This window comes from Arabidopsis lyrata, assembly GCF_000004255.2.
Source record: "Arabidopsis lyrata subsp. lyrata unplaced genomic scaffold ARALYscaffold_2, whole genome shotgun sequence".
In the NCBI taxonomy this organism is placed as follows: Eukaryota; Viridiplantae; Streptophyta; class Magnoliopsida; order Brassicales; family Brassicaceae; genus Arabidopsis; species Arabidopsis lyrata.
In genome coordinates, this window is record NW_003302554.1 from 4,406,861 (window position 1) to 4,433,922 (window position 27,062).

The following is a 27,062-nucleotide window of genomic DNA, read 5'->3' on the forward strand; positions in this document are numbered from 1 at the left end:
TCCCATGTGAACACGGTCTAGCAACGAAAATAGAATTTGGAATTAATCTGAAGGTTGTTGTCGGTTGGTGCTATGGCATTCAAACGTTTTCTGATTCTTTCCAAGAACCGATTCTACCTATCGCGGATCGGAAGGATGATGTCATCCCACAAGATATATCGGATATGATACTGATTCCTCCATACAGTAGACGACCACCAGGGAGACCAACCACCAAAAGGATGGTGATACCATCCAGGGGTGAAAACTGGGTAAGTTTTAACATTCTAACATGTGCACATAGTTGCCTATATCTATGTTTAGAGTATAAGATGCGTTGTTTGTTAACTTATTGTTGTTGTCACTACTAGAAAAAAAAAACAGAAATACTCTTTCTGAATCAGTGTACAAGATGTAGACAAGCAGGTCATAACAAGAAGACTTGCAAAAATCCTATTTAGTTTTATGTCCTTGTTTTTTGTCACCGTGTAGACAGTGTACGTTTATGTCTGGACCATGTGTACTATATTTTTTGTCGGTGTACGTACGTTTAATGTTTGCCATCATATAACTATGTATGTTTCTGATATGTCTGTGTACATAAAATAATTCGATATTTTTATGAGAATTGCCCCTCCCTTGGTACAATACTTCTCTTTTCCTGATTCCATAAGCCAATCACCTCTATAAACTTTTGTTGGGAAAGAAACCCTAAAATCGCTTCCATCGCCTTTCTCTCACTACATGAATATTGATCTTTCGCAGCGTCCAAAAAACGCTATCTAACGATACTATAGCGCTTTAACAAACGCTCTATCATCGTCCGTTATAGTAGATCGAAGACATAACATAGCAGTTTTTTTCATTGCTATCATATTTTCATTAAATATAGCGTTTTTTTTTTTAATATGCAATTATATATTTTATATGGATCTGATTTTAATTTATATTTTTAAATTTTGATTTTTATTTTGAATTACGAATTCAAAAAAATCTAATTTTAATTTATAAATAGAAAAAGTAATAATTTAAAACAAAATTTAGAAAATATTTTTTATATGAGAAATAATAACTAAAATATCACAAAAAAACAAAAAAAAAACAAAAAATATCTTCTACTCTTTCTCTCCGAATCCCTTTGCCTTCTCTTCAATTCTCTGCAGATCTTCAAGTCTTTGAATACCCTTTGCCTTCTCTTCAATTCTCTGCAGAACTTAACTCTTTGAATACCTGAAAGACTTCCATATTCTCAGATTCCTCATCCTATCAATAAAACTTAGCAACATATAAATCAAAATCTGTAAATAACAAGATTTCATTGAAAAGAACTCATACAAATCAATCATCACAAAATCAGGAAAAATTGAGACACTAACCTCATCAAGGCCTTTAGGACCAAAGACTAACAAAGCGACAACACCAATAACTAAAGCCTCAGGTGCTCCAACAGCAAACAAAGACGCAAAATTCATCGTACACTTACATCTTCTCTTCTTCTCTGTACACAATTACCCAAATCTCAGAAAAGTGAACATCTTTACAAATACCCAGAAACAAAAAAGAATCAATTTTGTGAAATCGTCACCTGGGTTTGAAGATTTGGGAGAAGAACCCATGAGAGAAAACCATGAAGAGAGGTTAGGCTTCGAAGCTTGAAACTTTGTAACGGTTTCGAAGATCTGGGTTTAGAGGAAATTGAACTAAGAGAGGATCTCCTTAGTGGATATAGGATTAGGGTTTCAAAGAGGCGGAGGCGGCGGTAACTGAGATTGAACAGAGGAACGAAGGCAGCGGAAAACGGAGAGGAAAATAGAGCGATTGGGAGAGACCACAATATTGGTCCCTTCCCATGACCAGAACCTTTCAAACGGGTCACCGAACACCACCGCAATCAACCCAAGAACCCTAGAATCCAATTGATACCCACAGATCCGACCATTGAAACTCCATGGAGGACCAAAAATAAACCGATCCAAATGCCTCCGATCGAAAACCATCATTGTTGGGAAAGAAACCCTAAAATCGCCTCCATCGCCTCTCTCTCTCTCTCTCTCTCTCGTTCTTCTTCTTCGTTTCTGCGCAAAATTTTTTTTTTTTAATTCAAAACCAAACCGTAAAACAAAGAAAAAGTAACTAAACCGAAACCAACTATGCCATTTGGTTTAAGTCATTAGGGGTATTTTCGTCAGATTTTGGCTTAATTATCAAAATATGAGAACCAAATCTCACTTTGCCAAACACTGAGAGAAAATCTTTTTTTCAGCATAAACGTGAAAATTTCTTTATATATAATGTAGAAGGAAGGTCAAATAGTAATAAAAGATTATTGATGCAACTTAAACAAACATATAATGAAGAATAAAGATCGCAACAGCCCTGGTTGGCCTTTTCCCATACGTTTCATTTTTCTTTTGTCATGATATTCGTTTTTCTTCTGGTCAAGATTCTAATCTAAAAATATTGGTAAAAGAAAGAATTGTTTGTTTAACCATCGCCATGTATGATTGAGAAATGTTACTTTAAAAAAAATGTTCAAAAGGTTAATTAATAAGTAATAACAATGAAGAACTTTTTGCAACCTAAGATATCAACAGAGAAAAGCAGTTAATCAGTTGGGAGCAACAATCGCAACAACTAGTATGTGGAGATATTCAATACCATATAACTAAGTGCCTGATTGGTTGGACTTTAACTATAAAAAAATTTATGCAAGATTTTGTTGTAGCTGTGTTGGCTGTAGCTGTAACTTTTGTTGTTGTAGAAAAGTTACATCTACAGCCAACACAGCAACAACAAAAATCCTACAGCAAAATTTTTACAGTTACAGTCCAACCAATCAGGCACTTAACACATCAAAAATACGGGCACAAGATCATGAGACCGTCGTAAATGTGACATTTTCGTAAAACTTAAATAGTAGTGTTGGGCATGGATTGGGTATGATTGCGATGAGCCAGAGTATAATGATCAATGGCTTCAGGAGAGGAGTAATAGAAATAAGCATCATTTAATGGCTAATCGCTTACTCTATGACAGTTTTTAGGGATTTGAGGATGAGTCATTTGTAAAGGGGAGGGAGATTTAATAACCCAATTGCGACAAGGGATAGGCTTTTAGAACTTTCTACTGATACTGCACTAAAAACTGATTTAAGTAAACAAGAAGTAGTTGCAACTTGCAAGCCAACTTTCCAAGAGACTTAGGAAATTAAATTACTGCACTGTATACACAAATAGGAAACTTAAATAATATCTTTTGAAATCATTTTCCTTGAAAAAATTTGTTGTTTCTTTTGTTTCCTTAAGTTGTTCTTTTTTCTTCTTCAAGAAACCCAAATAGAGTTTCTAATCAAATCTATTATTAGTTTAAGTGTGTTTTCTTATTACAACAGCAGCAGAAGAAAATACAAAGGTAACAAAATTCAAGAGATTTACATTAAAGGGTCTTCTTAGAACGTGTTCAGCATATGTATCGTACGTCCTTACCAAAACATTTAAATCCCGAGGTTCCTCAGGAACTGACCCCATCTTGGAGTATCCTCATCAAAAATGTAGGTCAAAGGTGAAACCAATACCCCACTGCCTCCCACCTGCAATAACATTTATGAACATGCATGACTAGAGAACCAAGAGAGGTAACAATAGACGCGGATTTGTGAGAAAGTATATATGATTTTGAAGCAGCTTATTTATTAATCCATGACTAACCGCTCTCAGGTGCTTCACAGAGTCGTATAGAGTCTTTTTTGGTACACAAATCACGATCGCATAGTAGTCAATTGATATTTTTCCACCTCGTCTACAATAAACTGGGCTTATTGTTGGTCCCTGCTCATTATTAGAGAAGCCATAAACATTCAGCAAGAACTAATAATTGTTGGATAATTCTATTACTTGAAGAAGAAGTAATCTCTTTGTAGAAGATGCTAGAAAAGGTAAAAAAAAAAAAAGAATTACAAATGAAAGTCAAGTAGGATAAGTTTTTGTAAGATTTCCTTTTCATAATAGAACTAGGAGTAGCTAAGTTCTATATAAATAAGAGGCTTTGGAGAGTTGTTCCATAAGACTAAAACATAGATTATAGGCTTTGGAGAGTTGTTCCAAAATACCTAAGACCTTGAGAGATTAAGTTTTGAGAAGGTTCTAAATCAATAAAGAAAAGTCGTTCTTTAATCTTACAAGTTCTAGTTGAATCGTTGAATTACTTCTTAAATCATTCAGCGACTACATCAAGATAAGGTGATCTTGATTTGAATAATAAGCTAGGGCTTAAGAACCATTCCGAAACTTTACCTGCCATCCTGACAATGATGGTTGGCTCAACACACGCTCAGCCACTTCCTCAGCACTACTTCCTCTGAAGTTTGCAACAACCTGAAATGGAAATGTTAGAGAAAGAAATAAAGAGGTGAATAGGGAAAGTGCATACAGTAAATTGGCTATCCGCCTTCAGATGGGCCTCCAATCTCTCGAGAATTTCTTGTACTGTATTTAGTGCCTCTTTTCTCTTGGTCAATGCTCTTCTACTTGCCACGAGTACGGCCTGAAAGTTAAAAAGAAGTGTTCAGGAATAATATTGGTCTTGAACAAATTCTAAGCAGCTCCAAGCTAGAACTACACATCACCTTACATTGCAGCACAACACCTCCTTCTATCTCTTTTAAGTTATTCTCTTTGAGTGTCGTTCCACTACTCACAAGGTCCAAAACGACATCAGCTATTCCCATCTAATTAACAAGAACAAATGTTTCAACAAAAACTGCACAAAAGAAAGATCCCTCGTCTCTGCCACGCCACATGCATCCTAATAGTGAGATATGAAAGCAAGATCCACTACAAGCTAACAACATTATAAGCAACCATGTCCATGCATATGTTATACATATTTTGATTGAAAAAATAAAAGTGTTTTTCTTTATAGTTTAGCCTAGTATTGAAGAAAGATCATATCGCTTAAATCTCACCGCCGGAGCTGCCTCCAGAGCTCCGGATGCAGTTGAAAACGTCACATGCTTTATGCCGTTTTCTTTCATAAATTTGGGGCCAAGCTGCAAAAATCAGTGAAATAGTTCCCAAATGTTGTATTGAGAAGCTAAATTATGTATTTTATGATAAATTAAACGACAACAGCTAACCAAATGGGAAGCTGTTACTCATCATACATATGTGAAGCCAGTAGCAACGCGTAAGGGTCTCTCCTCACTCCATTGGGGCATTTGTGCTAGCTCCTTCAGAGACTTTATATTCTCAAAAATTCCATAGTTGGGTATCTGAGAACATTTGATGCAATCAGAAAATCTTTCGAGATAATGATATATATAAGGACCCCGACCAAAATAGATTATAGCATATATACCGCAATCGACAAATAGTAGCCTCCGAAGTTTAGAGCTTCATGGACAATGATAAGATCTTCATTTTCCTATAAAAAAAACAAACTAAAACATCTAAGTTATGATGCAAACTAGGCCATCTCGACACAATTCATAGAACCACAGAGAAAACTTTATATTCCAAGTCCTATAGGCTACACCCTTTAAAAATTCTATTATCTCTATTGTCAGTCAATAAAAAAAAACCATGAAGTCCATAAACTTTATATCCAAGAATCGAATATAGAATGAAAGTCAACTGTTTTTTTTATCTTCACAATGAGCAAAATGATATCAAAGCTCTTCAAGAGAGAAGTATTATGATTGCCACTTACCTGACCATATTCACGAAGTTTGTCCAGACCAACGATACCTAGATCCAAGTCTCCTGAGAGTAACTTTGTGACGATGTCTTTTGGCCGTTGGAAACAGACTTTAGTGTTTGGTAACTGGAGGACATGAAAAATTTACCAATACAAGTCTCAAAAAAAAAAAGAAAAAAAACTGTAGTTCGCTGCGAATGCGTACCTGGGGAATTTGTGCAACATATTGCCTAGGATTGACTTGTTTCACAAACAGTTGACAGTCCTTAATAGAAAAAATAACGAGGTATGAGATTACAATTTCACTATGCTTAGTTCACTCAAAGTGAGAATAACAACATTTCAGAGTAAATCTAATGCGCTTTTGGATTCAATAACCCTCCTCTTACCCAAAATCTATTGTAATTTTGTTTGCATCTTTTTTGCCAAGATTACTCTATTATAGGTATTGCCTCTGTAATATCTTTCATTTCATTTCTAATGATATTAAGATTCATAGCAAAAGAAAACAACATTCCAGAATAAAAGTATCAAATGAAACTTTGGCAACTCATTGCTCATAACTCCTAATTAAATCTATATTATTAATTGGGAATCACTCAAAACTAACAAACCTTATTTTGGTAGATTAATTAAAATGAATGCCATTAGAATTATTGAATTTAAAAAACAAAAGAAAAAAATTCAAAATATATATATATATATATATTGTTGAGCACTTTTCTTTTGGTCAAAAATATATATTCAAAAAGTATATATATTTATTTCGTTGGAGCATTAACAATACATATTCAAAAAGATTTTTTGTCTTTTCTATCCAAAACTCAAAAAAACTAAATTTTCACTATTATAATTTAATAAGATTTCCATAACAATTGACAATAATAAATTTGAAATAATAAAAATAGAAAATACAACTGTTTACGATTAAATCAAATCTTAAATTAGTTTACGAAATCATATCACAACAGTTATTATACTTGCTAAATATAACTCTAATTATAGATTTTTTTTTTTTAAATCAAGCATATAACTCAAATCTATATTTAATACTTTGATTCGTAAACATATTGTTAAGATTATAATAGTGTGTTAACCTTAAATATTGAAACTGACTTTTTGAACGAGATGGGATGAGAATTCCTAAAAAAATGTCGTATAACATATTACAATTAAAATAAAACATTGCTTGCAATCATATATTTAAAATGTTTCTTTCAATTTATCTAGCATAGCATGTGCCAAATAAAAGATTTTGGGACGGGTAAAGTTTATTTCGTGATGAAAATTTTGAAAAATTTGGGTATGTTCTAAAACATAATAGTGAAATATTGAGAAAATAAAGAAAATATGGATAAATTCAACTAATAATGTAAAAATTAAATACCTAAACAAAAATACATAATATACGGGTATTCCATCTGAATCCTAGACCTACACGATATACAATCACAAACGAATAAATTAATGCTTATGTGATTAAATGTGTGTGTTACATATGTGACCATACAGATTTTATGTCTCATGAATTGATATTTCTACTTTTTTCTCTCTCTTTTTAATTATGTAATTGTCTTTACGGTAACCAAAAACAAATCCGATTAGTTATTTTGTCTAAACCAAATTGAAATTAAACCGAATATCAAACTAATATGAGGTGTGATAATGAATGTTATACCAAATAAATACATCTACAAACATAACCCCGCACGAACGTGCGGGTCCGAATCTAGTTACCAATTAATTTTGAGTTCAATACATATTGGAGTTAAAAAATCACAAAAAAATAAGAATCATAAGAGCATATTGTAAAAGCATCGCTAACACCAAAACATACAACTAAATGAGTAACCTACTATATATTAAAGGAAAGTATTAGAGGGATTATTAGAGGGGTTTTAAACTAAACTATACAAATACAACTTATGCATATTCATATGGTTAATTTATTAATTTTAGATGATAAATATATATATATATATAGATATATACTTTATGTAGATTTTTAATATTTCAATAATTAATTTAATTATATTTATTATTTTTATGAAAAGTTATTACATACTTGTCCAATAATTATTGTGGGTGTTATATCATCTAGTTATATATAAATGTAAATTAGCCTCTTCCGAAAAAAAATTACTAAAATGTATTCATCTTTAACTAAAGAAGGATTTGAACTAAGTATAAAACAAAAGATAAATTATCCTGAGTACTTTTAACAAGTTGTGCTAGATTATACATTTATACCTATACGACAATCTTTTTGTAGACTATGTATCTCCGGTTTGGATTTCTAAACTGTCTTAGTTAATAATAAGCTGTGGACAAAAAAAAAAAAATACCCCTTGTAACATGCTAAGTACTTAAACATCTGGGATACTAAGCTGTAGAATGGTTATTACATTAACGGGATAATAATCGTATTATAACCTTGAGAAGATTGAGCGAATTGGTGGCCATGCGTCCCTTGCTAACAAGACCAAGGCGAATCTGGTCTCGCTCTACGACAACAGCTTTGGGAGCAGAACTGTTTACGACAGAGCTTTGATCATATGCGACGCAAGAAGTGACCAATCTTAAGCATATCCGGCAAGGTGCGATGGCGGAAAAGGCGGTGGTTGAGGAAGACGGAGAGAGGAGAAGGAGGGAGGAAGAACGGCATTGTAGTAAATTGGTGGGGAGAAGGAGAGACATCGTTGTTGTGGCTGTTGGTAAGAGTGTAACGATTTATTTGACCGGCGTACTAATATATAATGTAGAAGGAAGCTCGCAGCAGCCATAGTTGGGAGATCAAATAGTAATAAAAGATTATTGATGCAACTTAAACAAACATATAATGAAGAAGAAAGATCGCAACAGCCATAGTTGGCCTTTTCCCATACGTTTCATTTTTCTTTTGTCATGATATTCGTTTTTCTTCTGGTCAAGATTCTAATCTAAAAATCTTAAAAGAAAGAGTTGTTTAACCATCGCCATGTAAGATTGAGAAACGTTAAAATTTTGAAAAAGTTAATAATAATTATTAGTAACTTTTTGCAACCCAAGATCAACAAAGAAAACATGCCAATCAGGTGGGAGCAACAATTGCAACAAATATGTTGAGAGATTCAATACATTATGACGAACTATAGATGACAAGTGGAAAAAAAAACAATCATATCTTTAGTTTGTTCGTTTACTTTTGTGTTTAACTTTTAATCTTTACATACGTATGTATATATACATTCAAATATATACATTATAAGACTAAATTAGAAATCCAATTGGTTGATTGACAATAATCCACTTGATTAATGTTCAAATCCACTTGTTTGGATTTTATAAATCAATTAGTTCATCAAAGATTTCTAAATCCATTATAATGCACAACAAACCAACAATTCCACCGGTTTTTTTTTTAAGTGAACAAAAGGTAAGAGATAGGTCGTATCTTTCGTATAGAGACGAAGAGTATGAAACTATGGTGACAGCGACTAGGAATATCTAATAACTAGATAACAACCCGCACTATGTGCGGGACAAAACGATTATTAAATATATTTTAATGTATTGATGATATTAAGGCGTCTAAGTTCTATATATTAGACAAACGATAGTGTATTATTAATTATCAAGATTAGTGAAATTTTTATTTATGTATTAATATTTTATGTTTATCATGATTTATGATATATATCTTGTTATATTAATAGTTATACAAAATATTTGGTACTCCATTTTTTATTTCTTAATTATATATTTTAATTATATTTTCGTTTTAATTAATTAAGAAAAATAAAAAAGCATAAATTAATTGGAAAAAATACACATAAGTAAAACTAATGGCAAAATCTGTAAATATCCTAATAAATTAAATGTTGGGTCTTTACTTAAATAGATTGAGAAGCTTTGTGAGAACGACACATCAGCATGGCATTTTCGTTAATCACACATGAAAGTAAGGTTATTTTTTAACAATGCTTCTCAATTAATATATAAGGGATTAAAACTGATAATCCAAAAAGAAAGTGGTCCCCTTTATATAGTTTGTGGTAACAAAATTAGCTAATCTTTAACTATCAACATCAAAAACAACCAAATTAAAATATACAATAAAATAAAGAAATGAAAAAGAGGAAAAAAGGAAAAGAAAAATAAAGTGACATATATAAAAAGAAGAAGGAAAAATAAAAGGAAATTTCGTCAAAAATACCATTTTGACCAAAAAACTTACAAAAAAAATCTCTTTTCCAAAATGCCATAATTTTGAATAGTGTGGTTTGAGTTGATGAAAATTTCTCCTACATTAAACAAGTGGGAAGTTGATAGACGAGAATGGTTATTTAAAAATTATTGTCTACTAAGCTATTTGGTGGACAAGAGTTTGAAACAACATATTTCGAAAAAGGGATTTTGGTCTAATGTGCCATTTACTGTAGCAAAACTTATACAAATTACCACAAAAAGTTTTCTTTTCTCAATCTGCCATTTTTTCACTTTATGGCAGACAGACAAAGACGAAAATACCTTCAGACGAAAATATCTAAATATCAGATATTTGGTGGACAAAACTTTGTTTCGGAAAATTTTGGTAGACAAAAAATATTATCCACATTTGAAACAACAGATTGGGATGATATTTGGTGGACAACAAATATTGTCCACATTTAAAACAACAGACTTTAAAGAAATTTGGTGGACAAGAATTCAAAACGGCATATTTCAAAAATTTTGGTAGACAAGAAATGTTGTCTACATTTGAAACAATAGATTGAGAAGATATTTGGAGGACAACAAATATTGTCCACATTTGAAACAAAAAAGACTTCAAAGAAATTTGGTGGACAAGAATTCTAAACGAAATAGTTCGAAAATTTTGGTAGACAAGAAATGTTGTCTACATGTATCTTCTTCCTTCTCAGATTTAGATTCGCTTCCACTTTCCAAACCAGATTCAGACCCAGATTTTTAATCTCGCTAAATCGCCAACGATGTATTCCTAGATCGAAAACGTGATGAACTCTTATATCTAGGGAGATTGAGCTTCACTTTTTAGAGAAAAAAAGAGAGAGATAGAGAGAGATGAGAGAGAAATGAGAGGAATGGAGATTGAACAAAAAAGCTTTCTCTCTAAAGGGTAAATTGGACTTTGCAAGTTGGGTTAGAAATTGGATTGTGGCACAATTGAAAAAGATTTGTGGGCTGTGGCAATTTTGGTAAGAATTGCTACATTGTGTGGCACATTTCTTAGATTTCTCTTCGAAAAAATTTGATCGACAAGAATTGTTGTCCATATTCAATGCTACAGATTTCAGAAAAATTTAGTAAACAAAAATATCCAACTTTTTGTCCACAACAACAGATTCAAAGACATATCCATACAAAATTCATTTCAATTTCGAATTAACATACGTTAAAAAAAATACGTCATTTATCTTACAAAATAATAATGTTGCCGGAAATATTTGGAAAAATATTATCCACGGTAATTTGTAGACATAAATATTTGGTTAATTATTGTCCACGGCATGACGTGGCACTGTCGGAAGTCATGTCGTTTTGACTTTGACCGAATTAGAAAACCTTTATTTGAAGGGCAATTTGGACATTTCACATAAGAGATATGGCACTCTTGGAAAGGAAGAAGAGCTTGTTGCAATTTTGATAAATTTTGAGATAGTGGCATGGCACATTTGTTAAAAAATTTTTTTAATTTTTTAATTTTTACTTTCCATTAAAACATTAAAAAACATACATGGCCAAGAGCCCAACAGGAGCACGCAGGCCCGAAAGAAAGAAACAAGGCTGAGAAGCCCAACATGAGCAGGCCCGAAAAGACAAAAAGAAACAAGGCCAAGAAGGCCAACAAAAGCACACATGCCTGAGAAGGAAAAAAGAGACTACAGAGGAAGCAAAAAAACAGAGAACCCCCGAAGCTGAAGAGAGAGTACTTAGACCTGAAACAGCGCGAACCAAGTGACGAGGAGAGAAGATCACAGAGGTCCAGAAGATTGTAACCTAGAAAGAGGATCCAGCCGAGCTCTAACAAGCAATTGAATCTCCTTTATGATTTGAGGAGGGTTACGAAAGTTGTTAGAGTGGATCCTAAGGTTTCGTCCTCTCCAAATAAGATAAACGGAAGCTTGGAAGAGGAGTTTAATGATAAGCGAGAGATTTTTAAACGTTGAAGCTGACTTCAACCAGAGTAGAGAAGCCATAAACTGCGAAGGAGGAGTCAATCCAGCCCTAAGGGTGCAGAAACGCCAAACCTCTCCACTGAAATGACATTGAAAGAACAAATGATTATGAGTCTCATCCACAACATAGCACAAAACACATACCGAAGGAGTGTTGAGTCCCCAACTCCGGAGTCTGTCCCTTGTGTGCAATCTATTCCAAGCCACAACCCAACAAATGAAAGCGTGCTTTGGTACCCGATCCTTGAACCAAACAGACTTATGCCAAGGGAAAGGAACACCATTTGGATGAAGAGCAGGCCAAGTTTTTGCCGCAGAGAACATGTTTGAAGGAGCATGATGATCAGCCTTCCACAAATAAACATCATCATGCATACAATCAATCATACTCTCCGGATCCAGCACGGAACTTCTTAGCAAAGCAATGATCGGGTTTCTACTTCTACTAGAGGCAATCCACCAGCTTCTTCCCCTTAAAGCATCACGAACCACATCAGTCAAGGGCATACCAACCGTGAGGGGACCATTATTACCAGTCACATGGATAAGAGGACCAAGTCTCGTCCAATTATCATGCCAAAAGCTAGCTGTTTCGCCAGAACCAACATCACAAACAAGAAAATGTCTGCCAATAAGGCGGAGTTTACACAGTTTTTTCCAAATCCAACTACTAGAGGAAGATGGGGTTAGCTCCCAAAAATTTATGTGACTGATGAGATTGAGCCTAACTCACGAGACCCATAATGAACCTGCAGACGTAAACAGCAGCCAAATCAACTTTAGAGCTAAAACTTTGTTCCTATCCAAGAGTCTTTTCGGACCCAGCCCTCCGCACTCCTTCGAAGTACAAACAATATCCCAAGCAATCTTAGTCTCCCTAGCTGAATTAGGCGCCCCTTTCCAAAGAAAACCATTGCACATCTGTTCAATCTTGCTTAAACATTGATTAGTAGAAGGAAAATCGACATCCAGAAGTTGAGAGTAGAATAAATCACAGACTTTAACAACTGTAGGCGCCCAGCAAAAGAGAGATGTTTCGCAGTCCAAGAGGAGAATTTAAAATTGATTCTGTCCAGAATAGGTTGATAGTCATGCTTCTTCATCTTTTGGGCCATAAGAGAGACTCCCAAATATCTGACAGGAAGAGACCCGTGTTTTACTCCGAAAGAGTTAGACAGCGGACAGGTTCTATTAATAAAAAAAAAAACAAAAAGGTGGCCCGTACATAGATGTAGTTACGTGACATGAACCATTATTATTTTTAATTGAAAATTATTATTTAGAAGTTTATGGTCTGAAATCTATTAGGTATAAAAACATTATGAGCCTCTTTAAAAAAACAAAGTTGGTAGCCCAAAGTCTTTTAGCCTGCCCAATCCTATGGTTTATATGAATTAAGCTGATCGAATTGTATAAGTGGGATGATTGTGGTTAGTGCATGACGGGTGACACAAGTTTCTTTAATAATTCAAATAATTATTTTTCCGTTAGAATTGTTAACTAATATTACTAACTCATACAATTGTCTTTTAAAAAAAGTCAAAAAGAAAAAAAGAAAGAATGTGAACCGCATTTGATGCATTTGAAATGCATTTGAAATCGCCCTATTTTAGGTTTAGTGTGCGGCCTAAGTTTGAGCATGAAAAAATATTGTATCGTCTCACCATAAATAAAACAAAATTTTGTGAGTGAACAAAATACAGATTGATAGTCTAATAGCACCACACGGTCCACACCTCAAAGTGACTCTCAAATCACTAGATACATTGTGCACCACTCTTGTTCGGCCACGTATAAACTTAACCACTCTCTTCTCCTGTTCTCCTATACTATTTTCACATCTCTCCATGACTCAACTCGTGGTCCTTCTTGCCCGTTATTTTTTGTTTTCTGACTTGAGCGTCAAAGAGGCGTTGAAAAACACCATACCATCGTGTTTCATGACATCTTATAACACCTAATATATTTCTGAAATTATTTATTAAAAATTTTAATTATAATTTTACTTTAAATGATTAAAAAAAACAAAGACAAAATATATAAATATTTTTTGAGTACTTAATTAAAAAAGTGGTCACATGTCATAAAAAGAAAGTGTCAAATGTCATGATAATGAGATTGTTAGAAGAGAAACTTTGTTATATTATACAAGATTTACATAAGGACTAGATTATACCCAGCGGGTCGATTTTTTAACTAAAAAAATTAAAATTTAAGTTGTATTTTTAATATTGTTTATTTTGTTAAGTGCTTAAGATTGTATAATTGTATTTTGATTGTTAATTTTAGGATTTGATCCGTGATATATATACCATCTCGTACTAATATCGATCCAAACCCGTCCCATCATATAACCATGTCCCGTGAAAATAAACATCATTTTGTTATTTATCTTTTAAATAATATTTTATTTAATAGATATATAATTTGAGTCAATTTAAAAGTTTTCTTTTATAGATAAACATATATATATATATATATAAATTTTGATAGAGTTCTAATATTATTAACGTAATCGATTATAATTTATTTTTTCTTAAAAAAGTGTTTTGATTAATTTAAAACAGAAACGTAAAAATAATTTAAAAATTTTATGCAATGAATATTATTTTGAAATTTATTAAGTTTGTTAATCGTTTAAATTTTCTAAAATCTCGGTAATAGTTATAGACGATTCCTATATCATTTATTTACCCGATTTGGATACATAATTATTTAGGTAAAATTAGTTAACTTCATATAATAATTTACGAATTAATTGCGTATGACTTGAGCGTCAAAGAGGCGTCGAAAAACACCATACCATCGTGTTTCATGACATCTTATAACACCTAATATATTTCTGAAATTATTTATTAAAAATTTTAATTATAATTTTACTTTAAATGATTAAAAAAAATAAAGACAAAATATATAAATATTTTTTGAGCACTTAATTAAAAAAAGTGGTCACATGTCATAAAAAGAAAGTGTCAAATTTCATGATAATGAGATTGTTAGAAGAGAAACCTTGTTATATTATACAAGATTTACAAAACAATGATGAAAAAAACGAAAAAAAAGGAGGAAAGATTTCCTTTTCGTGAATATATAAATAATATTAATCTAAAATCCAATTCCTAATTTTTACTCCATAATACAGTATATATAATTCTCCCCTTCCTTAATTACAAAGGCTTCCTACCAAAAAAAAAAAAAAGAAAACCCTAATGGTGGAGAGAAAGCTTCCATTAGATCTGGAAGAAGAGATACTCTTTCGAGTTCCACCTCGATCTCTCCTTCGCTTCAGATCCGTTTGCAGAGAATGGAACACTCTTTTCCACAATAAGAGATTCATCAACAAAAACTTTGCTTGCGCTCGCCCAGAATTCATGTTAAAGACTTATTCCCATATTTATTCGATAAGCGTCGATCTCAACGACGATCCAACTATAAAGGTGCGTGATTTACGCTTTGATCCTTTACGCGGTCGCCATTATAATCTCGATGGTAACTTCTTCTTGTATGACTTTCATGACGGAGGCGGATGCGTGGTTTCGAACCCGTTGTTGAGACAGAATAAATGGTTTGCAAAGGCTAAGAATATATGTGGCAAGTACATGGGTTACGATGGTAGTAGACCCGAAAAGAGTTACAAGATTATTGGGATGTGGGAACGTCATTCGCTGGATGGAATTACTACGACATATTTAGTCTCCGAATTTGCAGCCAATGCTTACTGGAAGGTTACTGATCATACCAGTTTTTACGAAGAGCCAGCATTTAGGAGTGACTCGTCCGGTAATAATAGGGTCTCCCTGAATGGAAATTTGTACTGGACAGCTCATACTTATCCCGAAACTGGTCAGTATTTCATCAGAATGCTCGATTTTTCGAAAGAGATAGAAATGTGTCAAAAGACATTCTGTGTTTTACCGTGTAAGGAAAAAAAAAGTACTACACATACTCGTGTCCTCTCGATGTACAAGGGAGATCGGTTTTCAGTGTTAGAACAATCCAGAAAAACAAGAGAGATTGAGATTTGGGTGACAAAGGATAAAATTAGTAATGCGGATAATGGAGATGACGTGGTGTGGATTAAGTTCATGACGGTCTCAATACCTGACTTCCCTATGGTACTTAGTCACATGTCTACAAAATATTTCGTCGATAATAATATCTATGGAAAGAGCTTTGTTCTGTGTTGTCCAAGCAAGATACCTAAAGCAGCTTGGGTGTATATTGTGAGGGGAGATCTGTGCAAAAAGATTAAGATAGATCAAGTGCTATGTGAGTTTGAGTCCTCTGTCTATGTTCCAAGTTTGATCACCATTCCTTGAGAGACTTTCGCCTAAAGCTAGTGATCACAAGAAGATCTTTTACAAGTTTGATTTCCATTGTTGCTTTCTTGTTTTATTCATTTATTTCATAAAACTTTTGCAAGATTGATTTCCACAATTTTGTTTGGCCTACGTCGTGAGCTTGGGAAGATATTCAAAGTCGTTTCTCTGTCAGTGATTCTTGTTTATATATAGCTTACAGAGAAGAAGTTTATTTACTGAAAATCCCCAAAGCGTTGATCCAAACAGCTTAGAGAGAAGAAGAGAACACCAATATTTTGTGAAGAAAACATGGAAGACTCAAGTCAAACTGGAACACATACTGCCCACCATAGCTGCAGGTCCGGACGTACCGATGTGGAAGATAGGAGGAGAAGATGATATCAAGTCAAAGTTCTCGGCAACAAGCACCTGGAGTCAACTTAGGCATGTGAAGCCAACTCAAGTAAGGCACTGTATAGTATGGTTCTCTTAAGGATTACCACGCTACTCTTTCATTACGTGGCTAGCCATAAGGGACAGATTAGCCACTGGAGCGAGAATGCGTAGGTGGGGTTTCTCCCAACCTTGCTTATTGTGTGGTGAGCCAAATGAGACAAGGGACCATATCTTCTTTGCTTGTCCTTTCTCTTTTATGCTATGGATGGAGGTCGCAAAGCCGCTGCTAGAAAGAAGGATCTCTTGGGATTGGAGCCGTATACTCCTTTCTTTGTCACCAGCTACGTACAACCTTACGGACTATACTCTCCTACGATTGTGTTTTCAGGCAGTGATTTATCACCTATGGCGTGAACGAAATAGACGCAAAGTCATCAACGACACCACTCCTCCCATCAGTTGGCTCTAAACATCATCAAGATTAATTTCATGTCGACTCATAGGTCTTAAATATCCCACAACTTTAAAGTTTGGAGATCTAGTCTCATTTGCATCCTCTGTAAATTATCTATGGATTTGGCTCTGTTTTGCCATTTTATGGTTTTAAAAGTCACTAGGACTCTGTTTTTGTTAAAGTTCAGTTTGGTTGAGTTACTATTGTACATACCACCTTTGATTTTTTGATCTATAAATTTCACATTTCATCAGAAAAAAAAAACATGGAAGACACTTACGACTTACGAGTGTAATGCAATGAAGTGGTTCTGCTTGAGGGCATGTTCAGGGACAAGACGGTCCATGGTTTCAGTAGGGATGCAAGAGAGTTGTGTACGACACAAAGTCTCAATCAATTTATGCAACACTTTACATCAAAAGAGCTGATCAAGGACACAGATTCATATTTGCATTGTACCTTGCGGTTTTAAAATTAAAAGTGGAGGAAGTGGCCGACGAGTGTTTGGGTCTCAGACGGGTGGATACAAGCTTGTACCTATCAGAAAACGATAAGACATATTTATTAATGGCTTTAGAACTTCCGATGGTGATTCCAAACAAACTATGAAAGTATCATCAAACGTAACAAAGTCAGAGAAAACAATTGATGTGCATCTCAAATTAGGAGAATAGTGGAAGAACCTACAAACAAGATCTACTGCTTTAGGTGGCAAACATTTTTGGAATACCTGATAAGCACAAACACATGATTCTTGTGCTTGTAAGAAGATGACTAGAGAGTCAGAGTCGCAAAACAAAGGTAGTTATCACATAAGCCAAAATCTTAGCACGGAGTACAAAAACAGAAAAATAACTTAGCCCGAGCCACAGAGTTATAAAATGTCAAAACAATCGATTAATTAAGACCACAGAAATAATTCAGTACCATCCCACAGTACTATGTCATTAGGTCATGTCTCTTAGACCACACGCAGTGGTGCAATTTTAACTCGGGTGTTAGTAATAAAAAATAGAGAAATAATAAAATAGTGGGTATACAGATAACACACGGGTGTTAAAAAAAAAAAAAAAAAAAAAAAAAAAAAAAAAAAAAAGATAACACACGGGTGTTAAACAACACACATGTGTGAGTATTATTTTTATGTTTGATGTTTCATCTATCTCTCTCTCCACACAAATCTTTCTCTTTTAAAAAAAATTATAATAAATATATTGGTCACACCCAAAACTAAAGTTTCCCACCTTAGTATAGCTGACACCTTTGTTTTGTTAGCCAGTTAGCCAGAGAAATTATATATGAAGTTAAGATCAACGTTTATAAGATTTAAATGATTATGTTTTTTTTTGGTTAAAAGCTAAAATAAAGTTGTGGAAATCTCCTTAGTCCAGTGGTTTGACTTAAGATTTATTAATACTTTAACACTAGTTCTGTGGTTCGATTTTCAAAAAGCGTAATTTCTTGCAAATTAATAGTGTTCAACTTATTGGAGGTATAAAATATCACAAACAAAACCGTTCATTATGATCTTGTACGTTGCAAGGAGAAAATGAATGTCGTACAAACAAAACAGTAAGTTAGAAATCCGAGTGTTGCATGAGAGATGTGCTCATCATAATCGCATATGTTGTAAGTAGTTGAGTATCATTAGATTAAATATTTTTAATGATGTAATATACGGAAAAAAAATAAAATAAAATAAAAAAGAGAAAAAAAGATAAATTAAAAAGGTTTCCTTTTCTCGAATATTAGTTATATACTTATATAAAATTTTACTCTTTATATATATAAAAACTTCTTCTCTAGCTTCCTTTACAAAGAAAACCCTAATGGTGCCCAGAAAGCTTCCGTCAGATCTGGAAGAAGAGATACTCTTTCGAGTTCCGCCTCTATCTCTCCATTGCTACAGATCTGTTTGCAAAGAATGGAACACTCTTTTCAACAATAAGAGATTCGTCCACAAAAACTTAGCTTGCGGTCCCCAAGAATTCATGTTAAGGACACATTCCCATATTTATTCGATAAGCATCGATCTCAACGACGATCCAACTATAAAGGTGCGTGATCGCTTTGAGTTACCCGGTAACCGTTATCATCTCGAAGGGACCTACGATGGTAACTTCTTCATGTATGACTTTCATAAAGGAGGCAGCGTGGTTTCGAACCCGTTGTTGAGACAGACTAAATGGATTCCCGCGGATGAGATTATATGTAGCATGAGCATGGGTTACGATGGTAGTAGACCCGAAAAGAGTTACAGTATTATCGGTGATAATAGTTATAATACTGATCATTTGGCGGGTAAAGTTACTAGGAGATTTGCAGTCTTCGAATTTGCAACCAATGCCTGGAAGATTACTAACCATACCAGTTTTCTCAAGGAGTCACACTCAGAATTAATAGTGTCCGATAGTAACAGGGTCTCCCTGAATGGAAATTTGTACTGGACTGCTTATAATTATAACGAAACTGGTCAGTATTTCATTATAATGCTTGATTTTTCGAAAGAGATAGAAAAGAGGAGGATCTTTTGTATTCTACCGTTTAAGGGAAAAAAAAGCGTGTACTCATACTCGTGGCCTCGCGATTTACAAGGGAGATCGGTTTTCAGCATTAGAACAATGCACAATAACCAGAGAGATTGAGATTTGGGTGACAACGAATAAAATTGGTAATGGGGATGATGGAGACAATGTGGTGTGGATCAAGTTCATGACTGTCTCAATACCTAACTTCCCACTGGTTCGTCACAACATGTCTTCAAGTTACTTCGTCGATAATAATATCTATGGAAAGAGCTTCGTTATGTGTTATCTTAACGTGAAACCTAAACAAGCTTGGATCTATATTGTGAGGGGAGATGTGTGCAAAAAGATTAAGGTTGATGAAGTGCTATGTGAGTTTTTATCCTATGTTTATGTTCCTAGTTTGATCACCATTTCTTGAGAGACTTTAGCTGAAGCTAGCTAGTGTGCAAGAGGAACTTTAACAAGTTTTATTTCCATTGTTGCTTTCTTGTTTTATCTATATATACATTTTTGGATGACTTTTAGCAAATAAATCCTGAAGTTGAGAAGTATTTACAAGAGAATGCCATTGTCATTTATTGTTTAGATATGCAAAACTAAATCAAAGATATTACCTTCTAAAATCGTGGCCAACAAATCTTTTACAAAATATATAACCCCAACAATTTTTTTTATTTTGTTTCATGGATTCTGTTTTCTAAAAGAGTTTACGTAAGTGAATAATTAAACAAACGTGATATGTGATTTATTATGGTTTGGAACTTTGGCTTCTCATTTAAATTAATTCTCAAAGACAAAAATAAAACAAAATGTTATCCGACGTTCTCATTTATTAGGCGTTAAAATTAAAAGTGTTATCCAGTTTACTCCGGTTCTTTATTTTAAATAATTAAAAAAATTTCAAAGTTTCAAATATTATAAATATTTACTCTATAAAAGAAATATTATAATTGTTTAAACTTTTTAAAAAGTTAAACTTTATAAAACGTTTTAAATATTTATAATATTAAATTTTTTTGAAGTTTCAAATATCGTAAATATTTTAATTTTATAAGAATTTATAAGAATTTTAAACATTATAAATATTTAAACTTTATCAGACGTTTAAAAGTATTTATAATATTCACTCTATAAAAAGTTTATAATATTAATAATATTTGAACTCTATATAAATAAATAAAAAATCTATATATTATGGTAACCATTTAAAGCAAACTTTTAAATTGACCCAAATTATATGTTTTTAAATAAAAGTATTATCAAAAAGAAAAATAACAAAATAATGTTTAGTTTTACGGGGTAATATGGTAGAACGGGTTAAAGTCGATATTCATACGAGACGGTATATTACGGATGAAATCCAAGAATGTATATATACATTTTTGGAGTATCTTTAGCAAATAAATCATGGAGTTCCATCTAATTTACGAATTCATACAATTGACACTTATTATTTAGTTTTACAAAATAATCAAAATATTCACATAGAAAAATTATATAATTTATATGATAAAATTTTAAATATATATTAGTAGTATAAATTTGAAATCATTCAAGGAAATGTATACCACGGGTGAGATCCTAAAATTATTGGATTTTATAACAATAATAATTTATTATCTTGGATTTTATAACACTAATAATTTAGGTAACGGAATAATATAGACAGGTTTATATGGGATGACTGGTTTGGGTCGATATTAATAAATAACGGTATATCACGGATGAAATTCTAAAATTAACAATCAAAATACAATTATACAACCTTAAACACAAAACAAAACATACAATATTAACAAAACAAATACAACTTAAAATTTAAAAATTTTAGTTATACAAGTATCGACCCATGGTATACCGCGGAGTAAATTATTCAAAATTTTAAAATTGATCATACTTCGTTACTTAAAAAATGTATGTTTTCGTATCTCTATTTCAAAAATTGAAACCTAAACAATAGTAATCATACACTAAATAATACGGGAAAACGGCCTTTTTCAACCTCGACTATTTGCTGGCGAGTTTTTTCAACCCAAACTATGACCCCCAGTCGATTTCAACCCGAACCCATAAATAATACAAAATCAAAACCTAAACTAATGTAAATGAGCCGATTTCAACACGACGTGAAACAATGTTAGTTCGGAAATTAAGAGTTCTCAAAGTTATTTGATTTTATTTTCAAGGTTTGATGAATGTTGTAGAGAGAGAATTACCCAAGGTTTAGTAACCGTTAACTTCCGAACTAACACCGTTCCGCGTCGTGTTGAAATCGGCTCATTTGCATTAGTTCAGGTTTCGATTTTGAATTAATTTTGGGTTTGGGTTGAAATCGACTAGGGGTAATAGTTTGGGTTGGAAAAACCCGCCTGCAAATAGTTGAGGTTGAAAAAGGTCGTTTTCCCCTAAATAATACATAGATAGATATCTACATTTAAAAATACAAACTAATATGATATATCTTCAGTTAATCTTTTAAAAAATAACATTACATTTTTTAAAAAAATATAGTCCCGCGGTGTACCGCGGGTTAAATTCTAGTTTTGTTACTTATTATTTAATAAAACTTTTACAAGATTGATTTCCACAATTAGTTTTGGCCTTATTTGGTTAATTAATAATAGAGGTTTAATTTTGTTTAAAATCTAGTCGTGAGCATGGGAAGATATACAAAGTCGTTTATATATAGCATATCGCTCAAATTAGGAGAATACTGGAAGAATCTACAAAACAAGATCTACTGCTTCATATGGCAAACATTTTTGGAATGCCTGATACAAAAACATGATTCTTGTGATTGTAAGAAATGGACTAGAAAGACGCAAAACCAAGGAAGTTATCACATAAGCCAAATTTTTAGCACGGAGTACAAAAAACAGAAAACTAATTTAGCCCCAGCCACAGAGTTCTTAGTGAGTAGATGTATACATAACCCTCCAGACATGTTATAAGAATATCTATCATGCAAGTATCCAACCTCAAATTTTTACAGTAAAGAACAGTGTCTTATATTATGTACATACTAGTGCCTTTAAAATCCTTGTGCCAGAAAAAATAACAGTGGCATAGACCTTGCTCGATCGAAAAAGAAATCAAACAAAAGTAGCATACAGAAATGAAGTGAGAACTGTCACCAACTCCAAATCTGTACCCATTAACAGAAAAATCCTCAAAAATCACTGGAGAATGTCCAACAAACTATCAGGCCCGATTAACACTTTCGAGCTCAACAAAATATTGAGCCATGCAAAAATACAATCAATTATGTTTGAACGGTTGCAACTACTAATGGACTTTGCCTTCAAGTTTTCAATCTATCTACCAAGACAAGAGGAAGTCTCCACCCTATCAACACGAGAAACTAGGTAGCTGACACATATCATTAAAGAAACTGAATATCTTTACCAATTTTTTTGAGTGAGTACTTATGATGTTTACATAAAGAGATTCAAGAAATAATAACGATTAAATCCAGAGAATAATCACCTGATAAGTGTAGAGTTCGATATTGCTGATGCAATGTAATTAAGAGTTCTGGAAAATATGTACATATATACAAGTTTTATGAATATCAAAACAAAAATCTCCATAACATAAAATTAATAACAAACATAAGGAGAAGTAAAAAGCGATGAAAAAACAAAAATTCTATCATATAAAGTGTAATGACAAATGTGTAAAGAGATTACGACACAAGAAATACAGAGCTTCTAAAAGAAAAAGAACCAAAAACAGAGACATAAATAATACGAAGGACAAAACAAAAACAGAGCTAATTTGTAACAGAATCAAATGAAAATCTTTGTCGTTTTTCAATAAATTTGTAATAAAATTGTGGTGTATATTCGTCATTGCAAAACTTGTTAAAAACTTTTAATGAATACGATTGTTACAAAAATTATGTTGCAAGATTACTATTTTATTGTAGTGATATATATCTTTTAGTAGTTTCTTATTTATGCATGTCGATCGTATATGTAATTATGTATTACATACCAAAGTTAATTTTAGGAGAAAGTTTCATGGAGTCAAAGCGGAGATAAATATGTGGAAACTTAACATACAAACGCCATGAGAGTTTAGCCTAGCGAAAATGTGACTTCTAGTTGGCCCTAATTGTTATGTATTTAATATATACGATTGAATTTGGTTGGTCGGTCTTAGTTTGTTCTTGCAACCCATCTATATACATAAGTATTCTTATATTCAACTCTTTTTTTTTGTTTCCATTTTTATTCATTAGGTGTACCAGAAACGTTATCGTGATGACAATCCTTGATACTTAATTTATTGGAATGTGAATTATTTTCTCGAACATTGTTAATCTTTCCCTTCTTTTTTTCTTCTTCGTAATATGTGTTTATTAGTCAACTTCTATATATATTTTTGAGTGAATTAGTTCAGAGATAAAAACGGGAAATGAAATTAGGAAATCGACAATAGGGTTGGTTGTCTCCGACAACATCTAAATAAGAGTAAAAAAAAGCCTTCGTTTTGCCATTTATTACAATAATACAAGGACATATATTACAACTGCGAGTGGGGAAATAAACTTGGTTTTACACAAATTGAAAGAACAATCTGACACCTAATAAAACAATCTGACACTTAATAAATGTCCAACAGTTGAATTGACATTTACACGTCAACATATAGAACGAAGTTACGGTCATTAAATGTGACCAACTTTAGTTTGAATCTATAACAAAAACGTATAGGCGAAAATTAAAATTTTAAACCACTAACCTAATTGAGTAGATTTCTATTAATAAATTTAGCACTATATAGTTCGAGATATGACTCTATGAAAATGTATAGACATATAACTAAATTTATAGATAACTATTAATTTCTTATTTAATTGGGACATGTTTATCCAAAAAGAACACATGAGGTTTGTATTGTCCATCTCCAAAGAAATGTTGCTACAAAATTTAAGAAACGAATGCTTGTTTCACTCATTTTCAAGGATTCAATATCACTGGAAAAAATTATAACCTTATCACTTTTACACCCTAAAATTTGTAATGTTATCATTAGTTTATCTATCTAATTTTCTTTATCAATCTCCACAAATTTCTTTAAATATGTATCTATGTTTTGTAGATCTATTTGTGGAGTTCTAAAACTTGTTATAGATCCTTATTTATATCGTAAAAGTTATCTCTTCGCATGGGATTATCTCCAAGTAGATCTATGAATAGAAAGTAGAGATCTACAAAAATATGTGAAGGACTAAGAAGATCTATGAATACAAAGTAGAGATCTAAAAAATATGTGAAAGACGAAAAAGAAATAGAGATCTAAGTAGATCACATATGGGAAGACGAAGAATCAAAAGCGGAATGATTATGAAAGTGTTTGAATACATAAAAAATGGAGAAAGACACATACAAAAATAAAACCAGAGGCGCGTAGGGGCAAATAAGGGCAAAAAATGGACTAATTATTTTTGTTGTTTTGGATCCTACAACTTTTTACCGAAAATTTTATTAGACCAAAAATCTTTGTCTATCAGCTAATTATTTCTATTTTTTTCATCAAATATTCTTATCGGTATATATAATGACATGTTAAGATTTCTCAAGATTTGTTTAAACCAAGAAAGAATTTGCCTTAGGTGCGACATGTAGTTAAGTTTCCATCTTGGATGGACTAGAACATGAATTTCCCATAGATATACGGAAGGAGGCCCGGCTCAGGACTAAAGCCCGACATCACGAGGTTATTAACGTTTTAGGCATCACATCCTAGTATACAACGCTCTTTGACTGTTCCTAGTATACAAAGTTCTCCACAACAAACAAAACGGATATGAGTAAGGCTTACGACAGGGTGGAATGGATTTTCATTGAGAAAGTATTAAGAAAAATGGGTTTTTTGTGACAGATGGATTAATTGGATAATGTGGTGTATCACAACAGTCCAATATAAAGTTCTATTAAATGGACAACCAAGAGGTCTAATTATACCTGAAAGGGGATTACGACAAGGAGATCCACTCTCACCTTACTTATTCATCCTCTGCACGGAAGTGCTAATTGCAAATGCAAGCCCTCTGGTTTCACATCTGTTATTTGCGAATGATACCTTATAAGGAACAGTGTGAGGTAATTTTGGGAATTATACAAAAATATGAAGCGGTCTCAGGACAGCAGATAAACTTTTTAAAGTCATCAATTCAGTTTGGACATAAGGTAGATGATAACATCAAGGATGAAATAAAATCTACCTTGGGTATCACTACTATCGGTGGTATGGGCTCTTATCTCGGACTGCCGGAAAGTTTAGGTGGCTCCAAGACAAAAAATTTCTCTTTTGTTAGAGATAGATTACAAACAAGAATTAACGGATGGTTGGCCAAATTTTTATCGAAAGGAGGAAAAGAAGTGATGATTAAATCGGTACCTGCAGCATTACCAACGTATGTAATGTCGTGCTTCAGACTACCGAAAACAATCACTTCAAAACTCACTAGTGCGGTTGCTAACTTTTGGTGTAGTTCGAATGAGGATTCTAGAGGTATGCACTGGTTGGCCTGGAATAAATGATGTAATAGTAAATCGGACGAAGGATTAGGATGTCGGAATGTAGATGATTTTAATTCAGCCTTATTAGCAAAACAATTATGGCGGTTGATTACGGTTCCTGATTCTCTTTTCGCAAAGGTTTTCAAAGGGAGGTATTTTCGGAAAACTAACCCTTTGGAGAATATAAAATCATACTCCCCATCTTATGGGTGGCGGAATATATGTTCAGCTAGATCTCTGGTTAATAAAGGACTTATTAAAAGAGTTGGATCTGGGGCTTCTATCTCAGTTTGGGATGATCCCTGGATTCCAGCTCAATCCCCGAGACCAGCAAAAAGCAATGGGTCATTTATTGATCCATCCTTAAAAGTTATCAATCTTATAGATAGTCGGTCAAAATTTTGGAATATTGATCTCTTACAGGCGATCTTTGATCCAGAAGATGTCGCGCTAATAAGTGCCTTACCAGTGGGTGCGCCAACTAAGGAAGATACTCTGGGTTGACATTTTTACAAAAACAGGTAAATATACTGTTAAATCGGGATATCATACTTCATGGATAGAACAGTCGGAAACTAATATATCTCAAGTGGGGCCAAGCATAACAACGCTAAAAGCACATTCTTGGAAAGTGCAATGCCCACCTAAGATACGACATTTTTTGTGGCAAATTTTGACGGGTTGTGTACCGGTTACGGAGAATCTGCAGAAAAGAGGAATTGATTGTGATTTAGGATGTGCCAGATGCTGCGCATCTGAGGAAACAATTAATCAGACACTTTTCCAGTGCCACCCGGCACGACAGACTTGGGCGCTGATGAGGACATAAAATCTAATCCTATTCAAGAGGAGAAAAAGGTAATCCTTGAAGAATATATCCAAGAACACACAAAGGTATGTTCCAACAAATCGTGCATAGACAGTTTTGATGAAGAAGACGTACGGACCAAGATTGAAGAGCACAAGCCCAACCACGGTGAACTAAGCCAAGACCCTCATTT

At 33.2% G+C, this 27,062-nt stretch overlaps 3 protein-coding genes and 1 pseudogene across 4 annotated transcripts; 2 read left to right on the forward strand and 2 right to left on the reverse strand.

Moving 5' to 3' along the window:
- Nucleotides 1–3,315: 3,315 nt before the first annotated feature.
- LOC9324293 (ATP phosphoribosyltransferase 1, chloroplastic) lies at nucleotides 3,316–8,404 on the reverse strand. 2 transcript variants are annotated; one of them, XM_002888184.2, is made up of 11 exons: nucleotides 8,107–8,404; nucleotides 5,879–5,938; nucleotides 5,686–5,799; nucleotides 5,335–5,400; nucleotides 5,141–5,248; nucleotides 4,943–5,026; nucleotides 4,604–4,705; nucleotides 4,408–4,521; nucleotides 4,272–4,352; nucleotides 3,687–3,806; nucleotides 3,316–3,568 (listed from the first exon to the last, which is right to left on the reverse strand). In XM_002888184.2, exons 1-11 carry the CDS (start codon nucleotides 8,368–8,370, stop codon nucleotides 3,473–3,475), a joined length of 1,209 nt encoding a protein of 402 aa, XP_002888230.1. In that variant the 5' UTR covers nucleotides 8,371–8,404; the 3' UTR covers nucleotides 3,316–3,472. The 2 variants fall into 2 exon arrangements, with proteins under 2 accessions (XP_002888230.1, XP_020889920.1); XM_021034261.1 differs by lacking the exon at nucleotides 5,335–5,400.
- Nucleotides 8,405–11,376: 2,972 nt separating this feature from the next.
- Nucleotides 11,377–13,701, reverse strand: LOC110230891. The gene is made up of 2 exons (XM_021035111.1): nucleotides 13,554–13,701; nucleotides 11,377–12,580 (listed from the first exon to the last, which is right to left on the reverse strand). Exons 1-2 carry the CDS (start codon nucleotides 13,699–13,701, stop codon nucleotides 11,649–11,651), a joined length of 1,080 nt encoding a protein of 359 aa, XP_020890770.1. The 3' UTR covers nucleotides 11,377–11,648.
- A 1,246-nt stretch (nucleotides 13,702–14,947) lies between these two features.
- On the forward strand, nucleotides 14,948–17,224 carry LOC9324294 (putative F-box protein At1g58090). Its single transcript, XM_002886653.2, has one exon. It carries the CDS (start codon nucleotides 15,062–15,064, stop codon nucleotides 16,169–16,171), a length of 1,110 nt encoding a protein of 369 aa, XP_002886699.1. The 5' UTR covers nucleotides 14,948–15,061; the 3' UTR covers nucleotides 16,172–17,224.
- A 1,608-nt stretch (nucleotides 17,225–18,832) lies between these two features.
- Nucleotides 18,833–19,982, forward strand: LOC9322767 (annotated as a pseudogene).
- The last annotated feature ends 7,080 nt before the right edge of the window (nucleotides 19,983–27,062 follow it).